The sequence below is a fragment of the Solea senegalensis genome, linkage group LG9, assembly GCF_019176455.1.
Source record: "Solea senegalensis isolate Sse05_10M linkage group LG9, IFAPA_SoseM_1, whole genome shotgun sequence".
NCBI classification, from domain to species: Eukaryota; Metazoa; Chordata; class Actinopteri; order Pleuronectiformes; family Soleidae; genus Solea; species Solea senegalensis.
Genome location: NC_058029.1, coordinates 16,681,595 through 16,706,155, shown reverse-complemented (window position 1 = coordinate 16,706,155; position 24,561 = coordinate 16,681,595). Strand labels below are relative to the sequence as shown.

Sequence of the window (24,561 nt, the reverse complement as noted above, 5' to 3'; positions counted from 1 at the left end):
GTTTTAAAAGAACAACCAAAGGCAAATGTTATTTGTTTGTTTCTAAATGAAATGGTCTTTGCTTCACTGCAACCCTCCACCTTTACCATCACTACCAGCAGCACGTTGTGCAGCACATTTAATCCATTTAGAGGTGAGAAAGCAGAGCGTGGCAGATGGGTCCTTCTCAGCCTCACGTCAGTCTGAAGCCATTTTAACATCACACTAACTCCGACTAATCTCTGGCCTGCTAGCCTATTTCACCACTGACTGCTGACCCATATTTTTTTTCAATGTGGTGACAGTTGACAACATACATAAGAACGTGTTGTTTTCCTTGGTGTTTTTGTAACAACAGCTACAACATCAGGCCAACTACAATATTTTTGTTAAAGTTTAGTGAGACTGTGTTGCCCTCTCACACATGCAAAGCAGCTAAATGGAATTCAGCCATCATTGGACAACATTCAAACTCATCTAGTGTATCCTATTTCAAATATCCAAATTAAAAAATATATATTTAAAGCACACGCAGCAAATGTCTTCATAGATAAACCTTCTAACAGAAAGTAAAACATTTTAGTCGTTATGATTAGTTCTTTGAATTCCTTAGAAAAACAGTATCATGCACATAGATCAAGAACTTCCAGCAGACCTTTGGTCCCTTGTGTCATTTCCTAGCTGTATCCACTAGATGGCGTTTTATGTCGACTTTTTTGTTTTTGGCTGCAGGCAGCTTGAAGGTCAGAGGATCAGCACTGATTTTGTTTTCCCTTGATACTTGTGTCCTTTTGTTCCAATTTTTAATGTTGTTTGAACAAAACCATAATTTCTGAATGTGTAACATGAACTTCCAACAGAAAAAGAATATGGTTTTGTTACAATACAAAGCCTTGCTTATCAAGCAAAAACAAAATCAGTGATGAATTTGCTAAGCAAGGTTTTGTATTAAGATTTGTGTGTCTTTTCATTTTTTTTCTGAGTTTAAGATGGGTAAATTGTCTCAGGAATAAAACAAAACAAAATAAACCGCATTCATTCGTGATCTTGCCATTTTCAAATATATAATTTGAACTGATTTGGTAGTCACTGAAGTCAAAACATCATGGGGTCATGTGGATGTGGCTGTTCCAAAACAGAAGGGATGGACAGTGAGATGGAAAGCGACTTGTGAAAGCATGGAATCTAAGCATATGGTTAAGTGACCACTAATCATGACTTACAAAATACAAAAAAAGTAGGCCAATGCAGGAGATAATCTATACACCACTTAGATCATGATATTATATATTCTATATTATATTTGATATAATATTCTAAAAATATGAGCTGCCTAATCCTGTTTGCATTTTCGGGTTTTATGGAGCCATTTTGGTTTTTCTTTATGTCTTCACTAAGGCTTTATATACAGTGCATAATGTAGCCCGTAGTATAACGTTGTATTATCATACAGACAACTGGTTGTCACGGTAACTCTTCAGTCTGCAGGTAAAAGTCCTGCTGTCTGACTCTCAGCTTTCAAAACAGTCTAATTATACACACAGCAGCTGCTGCTGCTTGCCACATGCTTGACTCTCTCTCCCTCTCTCTCTCTCTCTCTTCCTCTCCCTCTCTCTCTCTCTCCCTCTCTCTCTCTCTCTCTCTCTCTCTCTCTCTCTCTCTCTCTCTCTCTCTCCCTCTCTCTCTCTCTCTCTCTCTCTCTTCTCTCTCTCTCTCTCTCCCTCTCTCTCTTCCTCTCTCTCTCTCTGTGTCTCACTAACCCTCTCTCTTTATTGGTAGGTATGTGTCGGATTTTCTTTTGAACCTTACTGTGTGTACGTGCATTTATGTGGGTTGTCCCGTGGGCATGTTTTTGAGGGTTTGTGCAGGTCACAGGACCTTTTCATGACTTCTTTTCCAATATGGCACCGGGGCATGTGATGATATTGTTAGGTCCTAACTTACTTGTTGAATTCCTTATAGAGCAGAGTGTTTTTGCTGTTTGTAACAACCACAGTAAATAGTACGAATATATATCATCCTTATCGATATCTTGTCTCTGTATCATATCTCACTGTGTCATATTTCACCACGTTGTACTACTGCATCTGGATCTTTATCACTTTGCAGATCCCACTCTCTCGCTCTCTTTTTTACCATCCAGTTCAATCCAATGAGGATCTCATTACTTCGCAAGTAGTGACGCACTTGTTACCCTCACATGGAGTTTCATAAGATAAGATCCGAGTATTGTCAATGCACGATACACACGAGGATATGAAGGTCCATGTGCTGTGGAGACAACAGTGATGTGTCCGCATCACATGTTGAAGTCTGAATGTCGGCTTCCAAAATAAATCTGGTGGAAGTGACTGTGCTTCCCTTTCATATCCAGTTTCTTCCGAGTAGCTCAGCGAATTATAAACTATTTCACACTGCGGTAGGAGTGGTGTGCCTCAGGGACGGAGTTCCACACTCTTCCAGGGGAGGAGTTGCATATTTATTATTAATATGGTAAATATACACTCACGTGTATTGCAACAAAGGCTGGCCCAAGGCATAAGTGAACTTAGTGGCTGCAGGGGTGCCCCAGCAGCAGCAGATATCTTTAGAAGTGTAAATAGTGTTGAGCTTAAGTTATTTGGTTTGCTATGTTGTTGAAGTTTGCTAATTTAGAGCACCTTTGCATGTGTTTTTAAAAACCAACATTAAACTTTTTATGTTTTACTTGGTTTACTTGTCAGGCTCAGTATTACCACACTTGATGCTTCTCTTGGAATATAAAAGTGCAAATTAATACTTGGCCACTTTTGTGATTTTACTAAGAGTGACACTAGATTATTTTTGTGTGATTTATTTTGTGGATTTACTTTTGGAGGGCCGATTAAATGGATGTTTAATGGATGGATGTGGATCAGGAACTATTTTGGGTGGCACAGCTTGTTTTGCAGTGTTGTGATCGCGATGGACAGAGTGATATGGAAAACGGTGATGAGGTGAGGTCCTACTGTTCAAGTGATGAAAGGAAGCATAAAGTGCAGCTTTAAGGAAGACCCTGTGTGTTTTTTCTGCACCCACAGCTCTTTTAATAGAATCACGCAATTGTAGACAAACCCAGGATTACACTATAGTTCAGAGTAAATAACACAACTATAATCAATGCAGTTTATACTGTTACATTTGGATCGATAATAATCAAACACAAAACAAAATTCAGCTTATAGGGCCGCATAAAGGCGTGGGCCGGCACTGACTGCAACAGACACAGAACCACACAAGCAGTCGGCATTAGTTAAAGAAGATATTGTCAACAGAGGTTGGCCTCGTTCCTGAGTGGTTACTGGTGATAATTATTTTCTCATATAGAAGTCATTACTGTTGAATAACAAACTGGTTTGTTACTGTAGGTCAGCCTTTTTCCCCCCACCACCTGAGGCTATGTTTGTATTCAGCAGACACAAATACAACAGGGTGAGATCAGACAGTACTGAGCTAGATTAACGCTCCTTTATTGTGATGATGAGAACTTTAAATAGCACCAGTCATTGCATAATGCCAAGAATAACTTACCGAGAATAATCTAGTTGTACAACGGCGTTTACCTGTTCTTAGAAAGGAATGTTAAACCCAAAAACAAACAACAATCTGCAAATCAATGTGGAAATATCACCAGTCTGTTTTTTTTATACACATTATATATATCAGTGCTGTCTGATAGGAAGACCATGCTGCTGCTAGTAAAACTGACTTTTTGTTATTTTTTATTTAATTGAGCAGAGACTTTGCTCATTTACAAATATGAACATGTGCCGTGTTGATGGAAAAAACAAATGAAGGGAAACCCACACACTCTAAAAGCTAACCAAAAAATGTGTAGTTTGACGCAATTGATTTTATATACATATAATATACAGTTATTATGCACATTAAAGTAATGTAAAGTGTGAAGAAATTTCCAAGGATAGGCATTGATGTTTGTTGAGTTTAGTGGATACACTATATCCTGAATTTACCTTTTGTTTATTATTTGGATCTGCTCTGCATGACAGTTTACCGATTTATGTTTGTCATTATGCCTATAGGGAAGCATCATCACATTCATCCAGTTCTCCTCCATCCCATCATTGAACTCAACAATAAATGGTCAAAATGCCTCTGATCACTGTGTTTGAATTTTCACACAGGGATCAAAGTTCATCAACCTACCACTAATGTTTGTCTGGACGCAATATTAAGTAAAGTACAATGCTATATAGTCTTATTTTTCAGCCGTTGTTTCAGGTTTGATACGAGACAATACGGTAACTTCTTAAGTTCAAGTCTGGCACAAGAGAACTTTATGAAGCTATGGACAAACGGCTTTTCCTTGATAAAGTTTTTGCAGGACATCCCCCTTGCCTTTAAGAAGTTGCAATATCCCTTATCTCGCCCTTCCCTTGTGTTGGGGAATCTATAGCTTAAAACTCAAAATGTATTTAGTTTGTCCTTTGTGGGCTATTGTTAAAACATAGTGGCCCATAATGTATATATAAATACATATAAATATATATATACAAATAAAAGGTTCTTTTTGGGGTAACAAAAACAACAATGATTTATACAATCACGTGACTGCACACAGCCAATGCGCGATGTGTCCTGGGCTCCTCAAAATGCACAAGACTGCCAGCTGAGGACTGACGTACAAAGTGTCAGCTCACATTTCCAGAAGCCATGCAGCAACCATGTTAGGGCTGGTTTACTGCCATTTGCAGCATCAAAACAGATGGTCACATTCAGGTCACACTGGACATCACTGATTCCCTTATCTGGGAGAGATGAAACCTCAAGGGGAATATGAATATGAATGTATGAATGACTCAAGGAGAGGTGGCTGTGACATTTCAGATGCATGTTACTGGAGTGTGTGTTTTGCTGATAACACAAAAAGCTGACCAAATGGGAATATAGACAGTTTTAAGGTTCCTAAGGTGTTATTGTGGACTACCTTCTCTGATGTGATAGGTGCTGTCATCCAAATAGCAAAACATTACCAAATGCACACACACACAATAAATAGTAGACAAGCTTTTTTTTTCTTAGACGATTTATAATTTGCTTGTTTGTCATTTTGTGATGTAAATTGATTGCTTGGGATAAAGGGGCAGAGTCAATGAGATTCTTCTTTCTGCTCCTTCTCATTCAAGACATGGACAATTTTGTGTTTATATTAATTTTTTTTATAATTTGCGAACAAAATGAAATAAACAAATAAACTAAACTAAACTAAACTAAACTAAACTAAACTAAACTAAACTAAACTAAACTAAACTAAACTAAACTAAAAGTGTTAAAAAGAAGTCAATTATTAATTGTTAAATTAGACAAAGAAAAAAGTGGATAGCTTAATTATTTATGAGCTTCAATTAGATATAACTGTCTAACTCAGTAAGTGCACTAACACAAAGGGTCAAGGTGCCATTTCACTTTGATGTCATTCAACAAGGCCAAGCGGAGTCATTTGTTTTTCTATCTCCTTCTTCTTCTTCTCTCTGGAGGTTCTTCATCCTGTCACTTTGTGTTTGGAATCAGCTTGTTGTCAAAATTAACAAAAGGTGACAGGGCAGTGGGATTCCAGAGCATGTGTGCAACACATACACAGAAAGTTACTTTGTGCAGCAGATATATATGACCATGACATTTCAATGGAATGAAGTGGGAAGTTTTCACACACGACTCCGCAAATAGGTAAACACTTGTGTTAACTGCAGCTCTAAGTGATTGATGGTCAGATGAGGCACCAGCAGGTTCTGTGCCTGTGACTTGTCTTGTGACCGCCTCGACTCACGTATCCTCCCCATACCATAAACAAACCTGTCAAAGATGACTTAAACATAAATCCCGAAAAACATTAAAAGCCAACTCTGTGTGAAATGTATTAATGTCCTGCCATTTTCACAGTGTTTTATTTATTTATTTATTTATTTATTTATTTATTTGGATGAACACGTTGACTGATGGCCTGTGGTTTAGGCGGTGGGTTTAGCTGCAGGAAAACAAAGACCCATGATACTACTGGTGTCCATTATGGAGAAAGTTAATTCCCTGAACGGAGCCTCAAACGTTTGACTTGTCCAATCTGTCTGGTAGCTCAAAGGACCATTTATTTTTAGTCTTTCAGGAACGGGTGGGGAAGGGGAGCGCAACGGAGGGAGGGAGGGAGACGACAAGGAAAACAAGAGACGGTCCAGACAGATGTGTCGTGGCAGGAAATGTTCATGGGAACGATTTACCAAGTCTAATGGACTTAAACTCTGATCTACATTAAATCTGTCATTGCAAACTGTTACATGAGAGATCATGGACTTCCTTTATTAGACCCTGTAATCATCAGCCTGCTGGAAGGGGTGAAGAGAGAGGAGGAGAAGGAGGAGGAGGAGGGAACGGCACCTCTTATTTACCCACTATGTGCCTGCTGGAGGAGAAGAGGGGAGAAAGTGGAGGAAGAGGAGGGGGAGTGAAGCCTCTCTCTCTCTCTCTCTCTCTCTCTCTCTCTCTCCCTCTCTCTCACTCTTTCTCTCTCTAAGAGCATTAACTGTAGAGTGTTCTGCTGGTGACAGGTCTGTCAGGGTCAGATGGCTGCTCAGCCTGATTAGACCAGCTCACAGCAGATCCTTGGCCCAACACTCTACGCTGCTCCACAACAAGGCAGAGCCACAAAGTGGGACAAACTGTACATAGCAGAGAGAGAGAGAGAGAGAAAGAGAGGGAGAGAGAGAGGCAAGCAGGGCCAGGGGTGAGGCAGGGAGACAGTGGAGCAGAGCAACAGGTTGTTGCAGAAAGTCTCTCTGCATCACGACCAGATTTTTCAGCTACTACTGAGGCGGAAAAAGACTGAAAGCAGGTGGACTTCACTGTGGCAAAGCGACAGAGGAACTACTGTTCAGTCTGTTTGGAGATGACACGGAAGAACTAACTGGTAAGGATGCACATTAAATATTATATTGCATTCCCTTTGTTTTGCAGTGTTCCCTTAAATCACAGTTAAATACTATATAATATAGGTTCTGGATGCTGACATATTAGTTAGTTGAGAAACAAAAAAAAATACAGAAATGATTTCCCACTACAGTGTTGTTAGAGATAGTAATGAAAGCTAATCACAGAACTTGAGTGCAACATGCAGAGAGCAGGAGTGCAGGGTTGCACCAGCAATGGAAAATTCTGATGTGTCACACAACCAGCCACCAGTATAGATACAGCTATTAATACAGCTGCAGGTATTCAGTTTCTACAGGGGTTGCCTATAACAGGCAGTCAGCTGGTTGTATGTCAGCACTCAAACTCTGCTGCTGCTGCTGCTGCTGTTGTTGCTGCTGCTTCTGCTTCTGCAATGATTTGGGGGAAGTGACATTCAGTGGTTTGTGGATTTCCCTGCACGTTCAGGAGCCAAGCTGTCCACCGAGTTGAGAAAGACGGCAGCATAGTGTTACAGATCTGTTTCAAAAGTTGGCATTCAGTGTATGCACTTTTTCCTGCATGACAAGTGCTGTGAGAAAATCTCGGCGCCTACAATACCTGTCCTTTTATTATCAGTGTTGCTAACAAGTTCATGTGTTTTTTTTGGCATGTTAATGCAGCTCTAAAATAATGTAAAGCTTTTTTTTTATTACTTTTCGGGTTCCTACACCCAACCTGTGACAGGAATATAGACAGAAAACCATCTTGGGATGCACCTGTTTTATTCTGTCTGCAGTTTGTATCCTGTGTGTGTCTCAGTTTTCACTTTGTTGTGCCTATGGCTCATATATGCTTCAAAATGATAAATCTCTATAAGCTCCCCCTGTCAATGATAAATAAAAACGTTTTTCTTACATCTTACATTTTGGCTTGTCCTGTGCCCTAGTTTGTATAAACACAAACAACTCCTAATTTAAGATAATGACCAACCTGAAATAGACCGTAGTCTTCTGGAGCATGTGATTATAAGGTGTGTGTGTGTGTGTGTGTGTCAGAGGGGTGAAGAGGTGACCGTAAATAACTCAGATTACATGAGCTTTCCTTTGTTGTTCTGAATTCGGCGTGTGATTGGATGGAGAGTCTCGTCTCTGAGCAACCTTCGTTCATATATCCCTCCCTATAAACAATCTGTGGACATGATCAGAAATATACCAGTTTAGCTGACCTTTGTGTGTAAATCAAATGATTGTTTTTGCACTGCTTTGTACAATTTAAATGTGTGTATTTTCTACACATACATTAAACTAGAGCATGTAGTTTGACTTCTTCAGTCACATAGACACAATCAAACCAGTCTCGATCAATCAAAAGGCATAATTGCTTCTCTTTTTTTGGATTTTTTTCCTCTCTCACCAAATTTAATTTTGTAGATATTGTGCAGGCTAATCTAATATGATCTCCCATATACTGTGAACCCCACATACTGTATATTAGACAACTCAGACTTTCCTAAAATGATCATGGGCCCAAACAATTTCCAACTTTCAAAGAGGAGAGTGGAGGTGATATTTCACCAAGCAAATCTCAAATATTTTTTTTATTATTATGAATATTATTATTGTTGTTAATTGGCTGGTCTGGCTACAGTTGTTGCCTATGAGAGAAGTTGCTTTTATTTGGTGGTATCACTCAGCTGATACTTTGTCCGGAAAATTGCTGAATTACTGAAATGTTTCCTCACCCTGCAAGTTGAATGTTTGACTTGTTTCTTTTTCTGTATCTTTATGACTTTAGAACCACTGGTTGATGGAGTTTATGCGGCAGAGTGGTGATTACTGCCACGCCCAACACTTTTAAACCCTACGTGGGATGATGTGCACTATGGCATCCTGTGGTCTTGAACCCTGAAAGACATTTTTTCCATTGTCCTCTGAACCAGCCAGCTCATGGGGTAACAAGTGGAGTCTCGCACACCGGAAGCTATCTGAAGAGAGAGAGAGGGACAGAGAGAGCCACTGAGCAAGGCAGCAACAGTAACAGAGTGAAGGACTTGACAATCAGAGAGTTCAAATACAAAGGGAGACCGCACAGACAGACCTGACACACTGTAGCCTGTTGGACTATAGAATACAGTCAATGAATGGTGCAAACAAAACAGTTACGACCTTGGAATTGGGAAGACAAGTCAAACGGCTATAAACAGGACGTTCCACAGGCAACAGGAAGTGTCAAGGATCACCTGAAGACTTTAAGTGGAGACCACAGCTGGAACTAAAGGTGACAAGTCGATTTTGACTACACATAACAATGCACCAACACTTTCTACCTCCTGCATTTTAAAGACTGGTTCTGGCATTCCACATATGGCTAATGTAATCATGATTAATTAATGCACTTCTGTGTGTGTGTGTGTCTTACATAAACATTTCTGTTTGTCATCGTAAATACAGCCAGGGCACAGATATGCCCCTGGTTTATTCTTTGGAAAAATGTAATACCTCCAATGAACAAGAAAAAGCATTTATAAAACAGAATGTATTCGCAACAATGGAAACATAATCAGCAATGATCATGACACTAAAACGTGTCAGTGAAAAACATTTAAACAACTTAGCATCAATAAGATGATATGACAAGAGCGTTTTGTTCACCAAATTCAGTACAACAATAAGAATGATTAAGATATTGTCATTTAATTAAGGGCCATGAGTCAAACACAGAGTCTGTACAGTTAACAAGAGAAAAAATCTCTTAAAAGAAGAATTATGAAGAGATTTAACTAGCTCTTTAACTTTTCACTGGAGACTTATGATGTTATAAAGGGTACATTTTTACTGATAAATACTAAACAAAACTGTCTATTCTGGGTTCTGTGATGTTTTAAATCATTTTTTTCAACACTTAATATGTTTTTCCTTGACTGAATTCAGAATGGTATGATTGAGGCCACTGCTCAGTCTAAATGGTAAATAAAGCTGAAGCCAACAGCTGGTTAGCTTAGCATAAAGACGTGATACCCTGGCTCTGTCACCACCTGAAATATTTCACCTACTTACACAAAACTTTGCTGGTTATCATGTTGTAACCTTGCTTCTTTAATTTGAGCAAAAACTCATACAGGAAAATGACAGCTTGTCACACTGAAAAGCAATAATCAGCTAAACTAAGCTATGCTAAAATGCTCCAGGTTAGCAGGCAGATGTGAATGGTACGATTAATACCACAGAAATGCTGAACTATTCTTTAATGGTTTTAGTCAAATTTGTCCAGTATTGTCAAGCTGGTGATGTCTGGCAGATTCTGGTAAGAGCACGAGCCAAAGTTACACAGACTGATGATACAGTTTGAGCAACAAAAGGACAAAATACTTGAGCAAAATACATTTAATTTTGGAGGGAAAACATATATTATGACTATTTGTTGCATTTATTGGGAATATCTGCCATGTCTGTCATTGCCATGTCAAAAAAGCTTTAAATGTGCTCCAAATAGAAAGTCATTAATATGAAATTGTGCTAATATACAGCTATACACATTATGTGCTACGTTTCCTACCAACACTGGGCTCATTATTAACAGCTACACTAACATTAAGGTCAGAGATCATCCTGGGAGGACAAAGGTCACATTGGCCAACATGAACCGTCCAGCTCCAGTGGAACTGTCCCACAAGAACATGAGATTCCTCATCACCCACAACCCCACAGACAGCACACTCAGCTCCTTCATAGAGGTAAGCAACATGTGTGTGACTGCTATCACCTATGCACTGGAGGACTTCATACAGGTGAGATGCACATGCACACACCGTTTCTCCCTTTCATGCAGGACCTGAAGAGATATGGTGCCACCACCGTGGTTCGAGTGTGCGATATCACTTATGACAAAACGCCACTCGAGAAAGATGGCATCAATGTGGTGGTGAGGAAACAAAACACACAAGCTAAATCAGTCATACTGTGACGTAATGTGTAGTGCCTGGAGCTGGAGTAGAAAATGTTTCTCTTCTCTTTCAGGATTGGCCCTTTGATGATGGAGCCCCACCTCCAAGTAAGCTTGTTGACGACTGGTTAAGTCTGCTGAAGAAGAAGTTTCAGGAGGACCCAGGATGCTGTGTGGCTGTTCACTGTGTGGCTGGACTGGGCCGGTAAGACAAAATGTATTTCAAAATAAACCACCAAATATCCAACTAATATCAACATAAACTACAAAATACAGCAGTCACACCATGTATCAAAATAAAATACTGTATATTTGTGTTCAAATGTTTAAATGTAAATATTTGTATAATCAATTAAGCTACTATGCAAATAATTATGACATGATCAATGAGTTCTAATTTTAAATGCACAAGAAACACTTTGAAATAGGAAGTGTCCTCGTCAGGTTTTACACACCGTAGCAGTAAAACATTTGAAAGGATTGAGAACACGCACAAATTAAACGTCTAGCAAATATAATTTATTATACCTCCAAAGAACTAAATGGAGAACAGTAACAAATACTATTAAAAGGCAAACAGTGTGGCTATGAAAGCCACAGCAGCACCTCACATTTTTGTTGTTAGGGTTAGGGTTTGATCAGGGCAAAGCGGTTGTTGTTTGAGGATTTACAGGTCTCTCTGTGTGTGTGTGTTTGTGTATATATACAGGGCTCCTGTGCTAGTTGCTCTGGCTCTGATAGAGAGTGGGATGAAGTATGAAGATGCAATTCAACTCATTAGGCAGTAAGTACAATTCTACACCACATCCTGTGTATTCACACTCATGTTGTTATGGCAAACAGAAGAGCATCTATGTGTATGAATAATGTATGTTTTTTTTATGCATAGTTTAACATGGAGCATTTTATAATACACACCCAGAACAGTATATGAAAGCATTTTTAACATATTTAAAATACTGCCAAGAAGAACACTTAAGGAAGCTTAACGTCATGAAAGAATATTTACCATAAACACAATGAATAGGCACATGAAAGGCTATTGAGAATATTTTGTGAGTGTGTGATTGTCCTTCACGTTTTTCTATTGTTCCTTCTTACCTGTCTTCTCCTACAATTTAAATGAACAGTGTGTAGAAATTAAAACATTTTTTCCATGCATCGTTTTTTGTTGCAACAATCAAGATCGATAACAGGATGGAGATTGTATAGTATGAGAGAGGAAGTACAGTGCGTGCAAATGCTCCGAGGGTGAAATCATTTCTTACGTTTGTGTATTTTAGGAAGCGTCGTGGAGCCATCAACAGCAAACAGCTAACCTACCTGGAGAAATATCGATCCAAGCAGAGACTCCGCTTCAAAGAGTCTCATGCACAGAAGAACAAGTGTTGCACCATGTGAACACACACAACACACACAACACACACACACACACACACACACACACACACACACATTCTCAGGAATCCAACCACATAAGCCTTGTCTCACCTGCACCTGCACCATCAGGGATTTTATGAATGTTTTTTTTTTTTTTTTTAAACAGTATCTTTTTTTTCAATTAGAATCCATCTTTGTTCACTTGTTTTGTTTGAGGTGTCTTTGAAAGATCATTTTAGTCCGTTGGAATTTTGCTTTATTTCACAGCTTACAGTGAAGAAAGATGGAAAATTCTAATGAGGGATGAACAGTTGCGGCCCCCCCCCCAAATTCTATTACACACAAAGTTTGATCAGGGATACATTTTAGACTCTTGAAATGATGAGATTTTACCAAATTAAATTAATCTAGATTAGATTCATTTTAGCAGCTCAGTGTAAACATCCGTACATTAATCCAGCTTTTGCCTGTTTTCAGTTGCGGTGAAAGGGATACTTTTTCATTCATTCATCTACAGTTAGCATGGCAACAAACCTATATAATGCTACAATCAAAAAATAATAAAGCCTTTTACGTTTTTTTGTCACAGCCACTGGTTTAATATTACAGTATGTCAGATACTGTGGTCAAGTAATGTGTTGACATATTATGTTATGCTCTGTTTACTGTCTCCCACAGAGGAGATCTTTGTGGCGAGCAGAATGATTTGTAGTATAAAATGTTTTACATAGAAATAGGAAGTCTAACAAATATATTTTGGATTCAACATGACATGAATTCAGAAACAGTGGAATCTTCTATAAGGGAAGGTCAACTCTTCCCCTTCTGTGATTGCAAAGGTTTGCTTTTTTGAATAATTTCTATGTTTACAAACATATACAGTATCTTTTACATGATCTTGTGGTCAGTGTGTAAAGCCTGTCATATCAGCAGATGGTGACACCTACTGGTCAGGCTGTTTGTTACAGTGACAGGCCAACTTTCATCTGATGTGTCTGTTAAATTGAGGTACTGGTGTAATTTTATCTCACATGTTGCTGTGCATTGTCACATCTTTTAGACTTGGTCACAGTACCTGACACACATTTCATTGTGCAGTTGACTTTGTTTATTTGTATTGTTCCTGAATGATACATGTAAACATCTGCTACTGACTTGTTTCATTTTTCATTCAGAATTGATTCAAGTTTTTTCAAGCTTTTTCCCCTGATAATAGAGCGTGCACTTTTTATGTATTAGTGGGTTGTGTATCATAGTTATACTTGTCATCTGTGTTAAGAAAATCATCTACGACATGAACAACAAATTGAATGAAAGAAATGGGAGCAGCGGGTGTGATTGGAAATAAAGAAGCACTATGTGAGGTGTGAGGAAAGAGGGTCAAATATTTTCCCCAGAAACATTGGCTACAATGTGATTAATTTGTGTGTGAGTGTGTGAATGTGTGCATGTGTGTGTGTGTGGCCTGGACTGAATTGACACTTTTTTACATAAAAACAAATACTGTAAATGTCCTTATGTCTGTAAATATTTGCATTGTTTAATAAAGGTTTTGTCATTGCCTCCAGCTGTCCATCTATCCATCTGTCATTTTCCAACTTTTATATGGATTTTGGCCTTCTTATGTTTCATTTAGCTGGAGATTACAAAATAACTGGTAAAAAAAAACTAATTCAAAGAAAATCATGTCAGTTTTGTCAGCTCAGAGACACAATCAAACAGTGTCACAATTCTGCAAGAACGTTTTGAAGACATTGAAATAAAATAAAAGCCACTCTAGCTGTAAGGTGCATAATAAAGACAATGAAATATAGTCTTAATCTCAATCGAAAAAAAACGCAAAATTGGTCTCCAAATAAATATTTACTTTGAATCTGAATGGCTCATATTTGCGTTTATTTACCTGATATTACGTTATTTCATAAAATCAAAAAAGGGTGAGTGGTTTACAATAAATATATTATAAGATATATAACCCTCATAATACAAAAGGCAGAAACAAGCTTTCAGTGTTCAGCAATTTTCTCAGACTTTTATTTTTAAATTACACAAGCATAAAATTAAATTGTGATTCATTTATCTTACATTCAGTATATATATACCTCTTGGAAATGTCTACTTTATGTTGGGATAAATGGATACATTTGGCAAACTCTCAGTCTCCCCGCCACAGAGGGCGCTGTTTTCTACATTACCTCTAGAGGAGACCGATGTCCGCTTCCGTTGTTTCGAAGAGATGTACCATGAGATTTACTTGTGTCGCAGATTCGACAGAAATTCTTTCGTACGTAAAATAAAATTTGGTTATCAATCTAAATAAGGGATTATATGAAAGCATACGATGGTTCTTACCCATCAGTAATATTTTTTAAACTCGCTGTTAAAATGCCGAAAAAATGGATGGACATAAGGAAGGTAAGAGTTTGTACAAGCTCCAGCTCGAATATGTTTGTCGGGTCTTCATTTTCGCTTCGGCCAAATCGTTCACAGTTCACTTATGTAGTCGTTTGTTTTATGTTGTTTACAATGTTGACACGTTACTGTGGTCCATAGAGTTTTTCTTGTACTGGTGTGTCCGTTAACTACTAATGAAACGGTGCAAGCTTTGAGGCAACATAAGATCTGACAGAATCGCGGTGAAGTTAGTTTTAGATTGGATAGTCGGCAGACGGTCTCTCAGGTGTGAGAGTCTGTTAGACATAGGACAGTAGGCATCAGTGCCGACCCAAGCTTTTATGGGGCCCTAAGCTGAATTTGTTTTTGGGTTCCCCTTTCCACCACCTCTATACAAATGTAACACTATAAATTATATTATGATTTTTTTTAACCGTAGAGGGTTGTAAAATCACAAAAGTGGCCTATTATTAATTTGCTCTTTCGTATTTAAAGTGAAGCGCTAAGTGTGGCAATACTGAATTGACTACAACAATCAAAAACACTATGACCAAGATAAACAAGGACTTAAGCATTAATAGCATGTGCCACATCTATAATGAGTGAACCCCCTGTCCCCCCACCTGCTATTTATATTGTATTTATATACAGTGCAACTGTCTGTACGCAACTGTAAGCTTTCAGAAAATGCACACAATTTTGGACATTTTTATGTAGTTTTTCTTTCCATGTCTGTATGTGTCTCCATGTATATATTATATACTGTACATCTATATATTTACATTTCTTGTGCTCCCTAACCAATGAAAAACTTTTGGTTTGAAATGCTTCTTGTTGGGGACATTAACGTTGGGGAAATCAGATCACAGGGCATCACTGTCTGTAAGTTGTTGAGGTGCATCCATATCATCTGACCCACTGAATCAAACTGACGTTTTTTTTTCTGTTGTTTTTAGCTGGTTCTGTGTTTATGTGCCGGCTGTGCAACCTCTTCTCTCCCAGTCGCCCTCTGCTGCTGGCCCACTGCTGTCAGGTTCACCCTGAGCAGGTGCCTCCTGATAACATCATCACTACACTGAAGCCTCTTGACGCGGAACCTGTGGAAACAGTGGCAGGTCAGATTGCTGGGAATACTTTTAAAATGATATATAAAAAGTAATTCTGTTTGACCACTGACTAATTAAACGATTAATTTGAATTTGATATGAACAACATGTAATGAGATATTCTGTAAATACTGTCATCATTGTCTTTGAGGCATGGCATATAAGACACAAAGCAGAAGCTAAAGTAGATCAGGCATCAACTGATCCATCAACACTAAAAACACCACATCTCCAAATTTTAAAAGGAAACTAAAATAAATCCCATATCTACCTTATTTATTAGCTTTGTTATTGAAATTGAAAAATAATAGGTGTTGTCTTGTTTCCCTACAGAGAGCCCAGTGAAGCGAAAGCGAGGACGACCAAAAGGCTCTACGAAGAAGTTCAAGGCTGACTCCACCTATTCTCCAGAGGATAAACTTGAACAAAAAGACAAAGGGAATAAGACAGGGGGAGACCCACAGCATAGCTCCATAGAAGGTTGTACTGCAAAACATTTATATGTATCCCACATTCATTCTTTCTTTTTCGTGTGGAAAACAGAACAGAAGTGCATTCTGGAAGATAGTCCACAAACCGGACAACTTCAAATTACATCAGCATTTAGTCCAAGACCAGTATTCCTCTGAGACAATAAACCACTGACTATTACATCAGTTGTTTTTATTGGTTGAGTGACAATTGACAGACCTTGACAGATAGAAATACAATTCCACGTAAAATCTCCTGAAATATAATGACAAATATTTTGCACAGCTAGCTTTGCTTTTCTCACCTGGTTTGTAACCTTCACTCCTTTCACAAATCATTCACTAAGTTGTTTAGAAGACCTTCAAGCCTAGAGTGTTAATAATATCCTTTTATCAATGATATTTCTTTCTGCTAGGTGAAAGCCATGATCAGATTTTGGGACTCAATTGTCGAAACTGTCGTCGCTCGTTCAGCAACAAACGACAGATCCTCAAACACATCTGCCTTAGGGAGGAGGAGGAGGAGGACGGAGAGGGAAATGGTGAGTCGTGAAAAGACCAAAATGTGAACAGAGAAGTTATGTGACATAGAGCCTTGCAAAGAAGAGTAAGTGAAAGCATGTTAGATATATTATTTAAGATGAATAAATACTGTATGTCATTATAATTCAGACACTGGTGGAAAAAGTGATTGTTATTTTAAGACAAAACAATCTTTATTGCAGTAGGTGAGGAGAGCCCTGGGAATGTTGACCGTGTGAAAGCTGATTCAAACAGGAAGCACCAGAACACAGTAAGGCCGGGACTTGTGAGAGAAAAAGAAAAAGGTTTGTTAAAATACTTGCTTACTTTTATACCTACTTTTTATTTTAAAGTCTGAAAGTATAAAGAAAACTCTGAATATGTAGATGACTGAAGATGATCTGTAGAGATATTTCTTATCGTATGGCTATAATCAGATTTGATGAATTGGACATAATCTGTCTTGTTCTATGTAGACCAAAATCTCATATTAAAAGATGGAGGCCCAGCAACAGGGAACAAAAAGACAGTTGTCAGTTTTGTTCTGGCAGAGAATGAAACAATCCCAGGCCAGTAGCTTTTTCTTCTTTTTTTTGATAATTTAAACATTTTCTCTAATGAGGCAGTACGTCTTATGTAAAATGTGTTGCCTTTATTTCAACAGGTGTTTCTAAAATCGTTCCACTGGAGGATGGTTCAACAGAAACTGAGTCTGCAGCCAACGAAACTCAGCCTCATGTAAGGAATATATAAAATAGTAAATAGTTTTAGTTTCATTTTTACAATTTTGACCACCCCACCTCTAGGATAGAGGAAGTTTATGGTGCTCATAGATATTATACTTTTACAACCGCTTGTCTTTCTAAAAACAGCATTTCAGTTATATATAATCTACATGTGATCTCAATGAAAACTGTTACGGGATTTTTCTCCAAAGGATTTTAAACGAGGAGAATGATTAAAAGTTGCATTTTTCATTAATGTAGTTAAGTTGATTTTATTCACCTATGACAGTGTAATTTACTAAATGTACCTGATCAGTCTGTAGTCTTCCAGAGTCACTCACAAGACCCTGAAACTGAAGCCACCATCTTGGAAGGTAATGCTGAATCAGCACAGGAGCTGAGGTAATTTTATTTAAAAAAAAATTCATTTGCATGATTCACGGTCTTAATCGTTAATCTTGCTCTAGTAAATCTGACAATAAAGCATATTATCTCATCATCTGTCATGAAAACAGCGAAACAAATCTGATAGTTCACTTGTCATTCACATACGTGTAGTAGATCAATTTTCTCCACTGTCAGTAGTGTGACCACTTTGTTTTCTTCTCCTAGTTCAACCTCCACAACTACAGAAACAGCAACAGCAACAACAACAACAAAGGGAGCAGCAGTTGGCAGAGGCTTTCAGGAATATTCTATCAAGCAACATGCTGCCAAGTACGAAAATAATATTTCCCTAGTGATTTTATTTTATAGTAGCCACAGTTTTGTTTGGAGGTAAAGTGTGAATTAATGTTTAAACTTTCAGCTAAAAATCATTTTTTTACTATGCCACAAATAATTGAATGTACTTTTGTTTCTTCTTGTCATTAACTGTGCTACCACCTAATTATAGACTTAGCAACACCAATACTGGTCATTGGACAAATATAATATTGTTACTCTGTGTTTCCCAGTTCATCTCAGAGTAAGATGAAGATCTTCACCTGCGAGTTCTGTAACAAGATCTTCAAGTTCAGACACTCTCTGGTCGCCCACCTCAGGGTGCACACCCAGGAGAAACCGTTCCAGTGTCCTCACTGTGACTATGCATCAACCATCAAAGGTTCATTCAAACTCATTGGCACACAAGTGAAGAAATATTACAACAAGCAAAATAAATTGTTGTTTTATTAAATTGCTTAGCCACCTATTTACTTAATTTTCCCTTCAAAGCAAACCTGAATGTTCACTTGAGGAAGCACACAGGAGAGAAGTTCAGCTGCCAGCACTGCCCTTTCTACAGCCTCAGCCCAGGACACCTAAAGGTTTATTAATTTATTCATTTATTCATTTATTTGTTTTGTTTATTATCTGTAGTTGTGATTGTGTGCATTTTTAGTGTCAATTATGTGCAAACTTTGTGAAACCTTTCTTTTATTGGAGTTAGGTTGACACTGTGGAGTTTCTGGTTCTCGCATTGAATGAAGCTGTTATTCTGTGTTCCTGATAATTCAGGTCCACATAGAGCGAGTCCATATGAAGGTGAAGCAGCACTGTACCTTCTGTGAGAGAAAGTACTCGGATGTGAAGAACTTGCTGAAACACATGGAGATAAATCACGACCTCAAAGACCCCACAGTCTATCAGAACTACCAGCAGCTGAGGTATAATCTGCAGTTTCCAAGAATTAATTTAATCTTTACCGTCATTTTATTCACCATCCCACTTTCTCCTTCAATGTATTTATTTATCCTTTCTAGGTTAAAAACTCGTCAGGGCCTCAGACAGCTCCTTTTCCACTGCCACACCTGTAACCGACACTTCAAGAACCAGCTTGAGCGGGAGCGCCACCTGTTGGTCCATGGGCCTCTGCGTCCCTTCGCCTGCTTGCTCTGTGACCACGCAGCCACCAAGATGGACGCTCTCACTGCCCATGTCAGGAAACACCTCTTCCTGTATGTGTGCTGTGATTGCGACGGGAAGTTTGTCAGCTCTCAGAAACTTAAGAGTCACCTGAAAGAGTCTCACCCTGACGTGGAACTGGAACAGGCCTTCACCAAGTGTATTAATAGCAGCTACTATCTGATACAGCCTGGAGGGGACATGTGGGGGGAGGAGGACAGGGGGGACACAGAGAGAGGGGTACAGGAGGAAGACAGGACAGTTGAGAGGGTGACACAAAAAGTTGGTATAAATGGTGTTGGAGAGGAGGAGTTGCCAGGTGTGGAAGTGGAGCAGCTAGAAGCTGCAGAGCAGGAAGACATTAAAGCTCAGGGTGAAAGTGCAGAACATGTACAGGTCACAGAGGAAGAAGCAGGAAAAAGCTCCCATGAAGCAATCTCTGTAGAAAATTCAACTCCCACTGAGAAACAGGACAAAGCAACGGCTGGAGAAGCATCACAGAGCAACAAAATGGAATCTTGCACCCCTGCAGCTGAAAACAAAGACGGACATGAGGACAGGAATCAAGAAAACGCACATGCAGCCACAAGCACGCACACCACTTCATCACCAGGCAATGCTAACCTACCTGATGTGTGTGACAACACACATTCATCATCAGCACCTCCACCACCCCAGGACCAAACGCCACATCCACAAAAGGTGAATTAGTTAATGGTATTGTTATGAACAAGGAAAAGTCCTTTTCACAAGTGGTTAATATTTCCTCTGTTTTATATCAGAAAGCAGTGTATCGAAATTGGTTGAAACTCAGAGCATACCCGTAAAGTGACACATTTTACAACTCAAAGTTATGTGTTTTATTATAATGATTACACAAGGACAAGCACCAAAGTCACATATTAGAAAAGCTAAAATTGTTTTTTTGTGGATTTCTCTCTTGGAACTCACCACTAGTGTTAGAGGTGTGTTAGTCAAAAACCACCATAGAAAAGGTGATGACAATATAAGATTTAACAATTAATTAAAAGAAAGCTTTTGTATTTCCGATGATAACGTTTACTTTGATATTGAATTATTTTATTTCTGCTAATAGGAGTCCGAGGTTTTCCCTCAGAGTGCATTTGAGCAGGTGTTTTCATCTCTTCGGAAGACTTGTCTGAATATGGAGACTTTCCAGCGTCTCAGGAAAGTGTATGGAGACCTGGAATGCCAATACTGTGGTAAGATGATGGGGGAAAAAGGGGCTGGATTTGTACAATAATTGTATTTTATGTGCTTTAAATTTCCCATTTGATTATCTATTATGTAGCATTTCCCCAGTTGTATTTATTTTCTGCTGTACAGGTAAACTCTTCTGGTACAACGTCCACTATAACATCCACGTACGCACGCACACCAAGGAGCACTTGCATTACTGCACAAAGTGTAACTACTCGTCCATCACCAAAAGCTCCTTAAAGCGGCACCAGATCCAGAAGCACAGTGGTTTGCTGCTGTCGTGCTCTAATCCTGACTGTAAATACACCACGCCTGACAAATACAAACTACAAGCCCATCTGAGGACGCACCAGGAACAGGTAACCAGCCTGACGAGACTCTCAGTATAAGACAACAGTTAAGATAGTCCTTTAACTTAGATTATTTTAGATCAGATTAGATCTTAGAATTTAGATTAGATAACTAAGATTTATGAATGCTATATATAATTGTATTCATTCCTTCCTCAGCTACATCAGACCACTAACATTCCTTTGACTTTACAAAAGAATGTCATTTAGCTGAACCCATTTTTATCCATGAGGGATGCAGAGATGAACCAAGCTCTTTGTCCTGTTGTCGTTTCACAGGGGAAAAGTGTGACCTGTCCTGTTTGCCAGCGCAGCTACTCAGAGCACAGACTAAAGCAACACATCAAAACATCCCACCCTGGTAAAGGAAACACACATGCTGTATATCTACAGACCAAAACACACAAAAAACTGTTAACATTTCTCTTGACAGTGTCGAACTTTTGTTCACTGATGGCCAAATATGAATGTTACATTTTTTTCATTTCATTGTTTGCATTGTGCCACCTTAACGTTAGATCTTTTTTTTTAAATTCCACTTTATTCTGCATTTCATTTCTATTATTCCTATATTATATTTATTATTTTTACTGCATGTCTTAAACTGCTTTTTAAACATTTTCTAGGCTGAGAATGAAAAGTATCACACAAGACTGACATAAATGGTTTTGAACAATTGGATGCTTTTGATGACCAGGTTTCTGTGTGTTTGTGTGTGTGTATGTGTTGGGCAGATTCACTGCCTGTGCAGCGTGCAGAGAAGTGTCCTTACTGTGACTCCTACTTCCTGAAGAACAGCAGAGACTTTCAGCAACACATCTGGGCCCATCAAGGTGTGACACCCCTCTGTCATTACTACAAGAAAACACACTCACATGTGCTGACTGCAGGCCAAATAATGTCAAGCATTTTAAGCCATGGGCCGTAATGTGTGTTGATAAACACTCACACACTTACAAACTCTAAAATACAAATTCCCATAAAACATACAAAGATGCAGCTGTTGCCGTCTCCTGAGCTAATAATGATGTAGTCAATTCTTCAGTTTTTCTAATAATATTGTTGAAAATGACAATTTCAATTTTATTTTCACACAAGTTATTTGTAACTTCACTTGGAATATACTTAACTAATGATTCAGGTTCTTTATATCTTTAATTCACCTCAGTTCACGAAAGACCTACCTTAAGTTTAATCTTGATTTGCTCTATTATACATCTATCATCAGGCTGTGGTGGCAGTCTTGTTTCTTTCTGCCATTTCTCTGTACAAAATTACATCTAGCCCTGTCCGATATGTATATGTATGTGTATGTATATATATGTATATATACACAGTATATATTGTTTTGTCTTATATTTGTGCACGTTTACCTGCATAGGTCTGAAGCCATACGTCTGTGGCGTGTGTGACTACGCTGGCCGTAGCAGGAGCAACCTGAAGACTCACATGAACCGACACAACACGGAGAAACGCCATCTCTGTGACCTGTGTGGGAAAAAGTTCAAGTCTAAAGTAACGCTGAAAAGCCACAGACAGAGCCACACAAATGAAGGTGTGAAAACTCTCTCTCTTTCTCACGAAAATCACATTTATATCATTTATAAATTATAATTTATACAATCATTGTGTTTCTTCAGGGAAGCGCTTTCACTGCTCAGAGTGTGACTTTACCTCGGTCTCAAATCCTTACCTGGTCAGACATATGGAGCAACATGCTGCATTCAAGGTCAGGAAACACACATTGATTTACATTAAATATGTGTAGTAATTATTTTTTGTAAAATACAAATGATGAAACACTTGTTCTAATTTATCTATTAACAGTTGGGTCTCACCCAAAGTGTTCTTTAAGTGGATATTTAAGATTAGTCGAATATTTGTTACACACTGTCTCAACCAACATTAATGTACGTTTCAGCAATGATTAATCATTTGCTAACAAAATGTTTGGTGAGTTGCTCAGAGAAAATTAATGCTAAAATTCATTATTCAAAATTGTCCTAGTTGTGTTTCATTTGCTGTCACTTGTGTGTCTTTGTGTCTTTTTGTCTTTGTCTGTCCCCCCTGTAGCCATTTCGCTGTGCCCACTGCCACTACTCCTGTAACCTTGCTGGTCCCCTGAAGCGACACTACAGCTTGAAGCACCCAGATCAGAAATATGAGAATGCTGGAACTGGGCTGCCTAACCCTGATGCTCTGAAACGGCAAGGTCTGAAGTCTTTTCGTTTTCAGAACTTCTTTAAAGTGACATTCGTTCAGTTCATGGGTTTTTTTCAGCGTGTGTGTATGCCTGTGTGTTCAGGTGGACGAAAGTGTCCTGAATGTGAATTTGTTTATGGCACCACATGGGAGCTGAATCGACACCTGAAGAGCAAACACAGCCTGAAAGTAGTAGAGGGCATTTGGGAGGTAAACAGGAAACACACACGTTAGTTCCTGAAAAAAAAGAGCTCACTGAAAATTACATTTGTAATATTTATAGCTGCCAGTTATTTTTATTTGTCCAAGCCAGAGTTTTCAGGATAATACAATATCTACTGTATGCTATATAAAAATCCAGGCGGGTGAGACAGTTGAAGCCCAGTATGTGTCTGTGGAGGATGAGGAGCAGCTGACAGAAGCACCTGCAGTAGCTCTGCATGACAACGGTAAGAATGGCAACAGCGGCCAAAACCTATTTTCTGCTCAGTTGAATTGCTGTTAGACTCATATGTTGTATGTAACACACTGGCTTTTATGTTCAGTTGATATCCAGCAGATCACTGAGTTCAGCTCAGAGACTCATGACGCAGTCACCTCCATGGTCGCCATGGCTCCAGGCACCGTTGCTGTCGTACAGCAGGTAAACATCATCACACTGTAAGAAGGAAACCGCAGCTAGTTTCAACAAAAATGTTAATGTTGGGTTGTGGCCAAAGTTGCAGGTGACTGACGAGCAGGACCTCGGCAACTGCGGCAACCAGCTGATGGTGGTGAACGCCGAGGGGGATCTAACCGGTGACCAGGTGATGGTGGTGGAGGATGCGCAGGGACTGGAGGCTCTGACAGTCCTCACTCAGGGAGAAAACACTCATCACTACATCGTCTATGTCGAGGAACACACTGTAGAAATCAATTCGCAGAGCTAGCATTTTTTTCACACATTACTGCTGATTTGTCAGTGACTGACAGTATTTCATTGGATGAGGCGGCTCGTCTTCCACTTCCGTGGGAAAGGTTCCTCCGGACGTCAACTTCTCTTGTCCACACGCCGATGTTTTCCTGAGGAACACACCTAACCCCAAAACCCATCCTGGTGGCTGTGCGTCAGTGTGTGAATGTGATTAATGTATGTGCGATAGAAAATGTGCTGCATTTGATGCATTGTATTTACGTGTGTGAATGGGTGAATGGCAAAACTGTTGCGTAAAGTGCTTTGTGTGTTCATCAGTAATTAGGTAATCAGGAATTTTCAAATGTATTATCGAAAAACCATCAAGTTTACCAATTTGCAATAAAATCAGGATTTAGCGATTGTCTCCTTTCTTCATCATTTTTTATTTGCTTGATAATTATGTAAACAGTAAGAAATACTTTGTTTTAAGATTTTTTAAACATGAGATATTCTATTTTGTGCTTACATATTAGATTCTGCAGCTTCTGGGTCTGCAGTTAAGGGGATACTTAA

The 24,561-nt window shown here is 38.9% G+C and overlaps 2 protein-coding genes across 7 annotated transcripts; both read left to right on the top strand.

The window, feature by feature from the left end:
• The first annotated feature begins 6,498 nt into the window (after positions 1-6,498).
• On the top strand, positions 6,499-12,380 carry LOC122775111 (protein tyrosine phosphatase type IVA 3). Of its 3 annotated transcripts, none has more exons than XM_044034851.1 (7): positions 6,500-6,916; positions 8,692-9,174; positions 10,493-10,630; positions 10,726-10,818; positions 10,914-11,044; positions 11,549-11,623; positions 12,123-12,380. In XM_044034851.1, the coding sequence occupies exons 3-7, from the start codon at positions 10,535-10,537 to the stop codon at positions 12,238-12,240; spliced, it is 513 nt and encodes a 170-aa protein (XP_043890786.1). In that variant the 5' UTR covers positions 6,500-6,916; positions 8,692-9,174; positions 10,493-10,534; the 3' UTR covers positions 12,241-12,380. The 3 variants fall into 3 exon arrangements, with proteins under 3 accessions (XP_043890787.1, XP_043890786.1, XP_043890785.1); XM_044034850.1 differs by having other exon boundaries at positions 10,477-10,630; XM_044034852.1 differs by having other exon boundaries at positions 6,499-6,916; positions 8,692-10,630.
• A 2,067-nt stretch (positions 12,381-14,447) lies between these two features.
• On the top strand, positions 14,448-24,410 carry LOC122775170 (zinc finger protein ZFAT-like). Of its 4 annotated transcripts, none has more exons than XM_044034964.1 (24): positions 14,448-14,634; positions 15,570-15,728; positions 16,053-16,199; positions 16,606-16,731; positions 16,915-17,016; positions 17,188-17,280; positions 17,376-17,449; positions 17,753-17,838; positions 18,049-18,153; positions 18,393-18,541; positions 18,652-18,743; positions 18,934-19,082; positions 19,179-20,022; positions 20,417-20,543; positions 20,668-20,900; positions 21,171-21,252; positions 21,626-21,724; positions 22,273-22,446; positions 22,532-22,620; positions 22,965-23,103; positions 23,197-23,303; positions 23,455-23,542; positions 23,639-23,736; positions 23,813-24,410. In XM_044034964.1, the coding sequence occupies exons 1-24, from the start codon at positions 14,616-14,618 to the stop codon at positions 24,020-24,022; spliced, it is 3,591 nt and encodes a 1,196-aa protein (XP_043890899.1). In that variant the 5' UTR covers positions 14,448-14,615; the 3' UTR covers positions 24,023-24,410. The 4 variants fall into 4 exon arrangements, with proteins under 4 accessions (XP_043890899.1, XP_043890897.1, XP_043890898.1 ...); XM_044034962.1 differs by lacking the exon at positions 14,448-14,634 and adding an exon at positions 14,684-15,495 and having other exon boundaries at positions 16,918-17,016; XM_044034963.1 differs by lacking the exon at positions 14,448-14,634 and adding an exon at positions 14,684-15,495 and having other exon boundaries at positions 23,819-24,410.
• Positions 24,411-24,561: the final 151 nt, after the last annotated feature.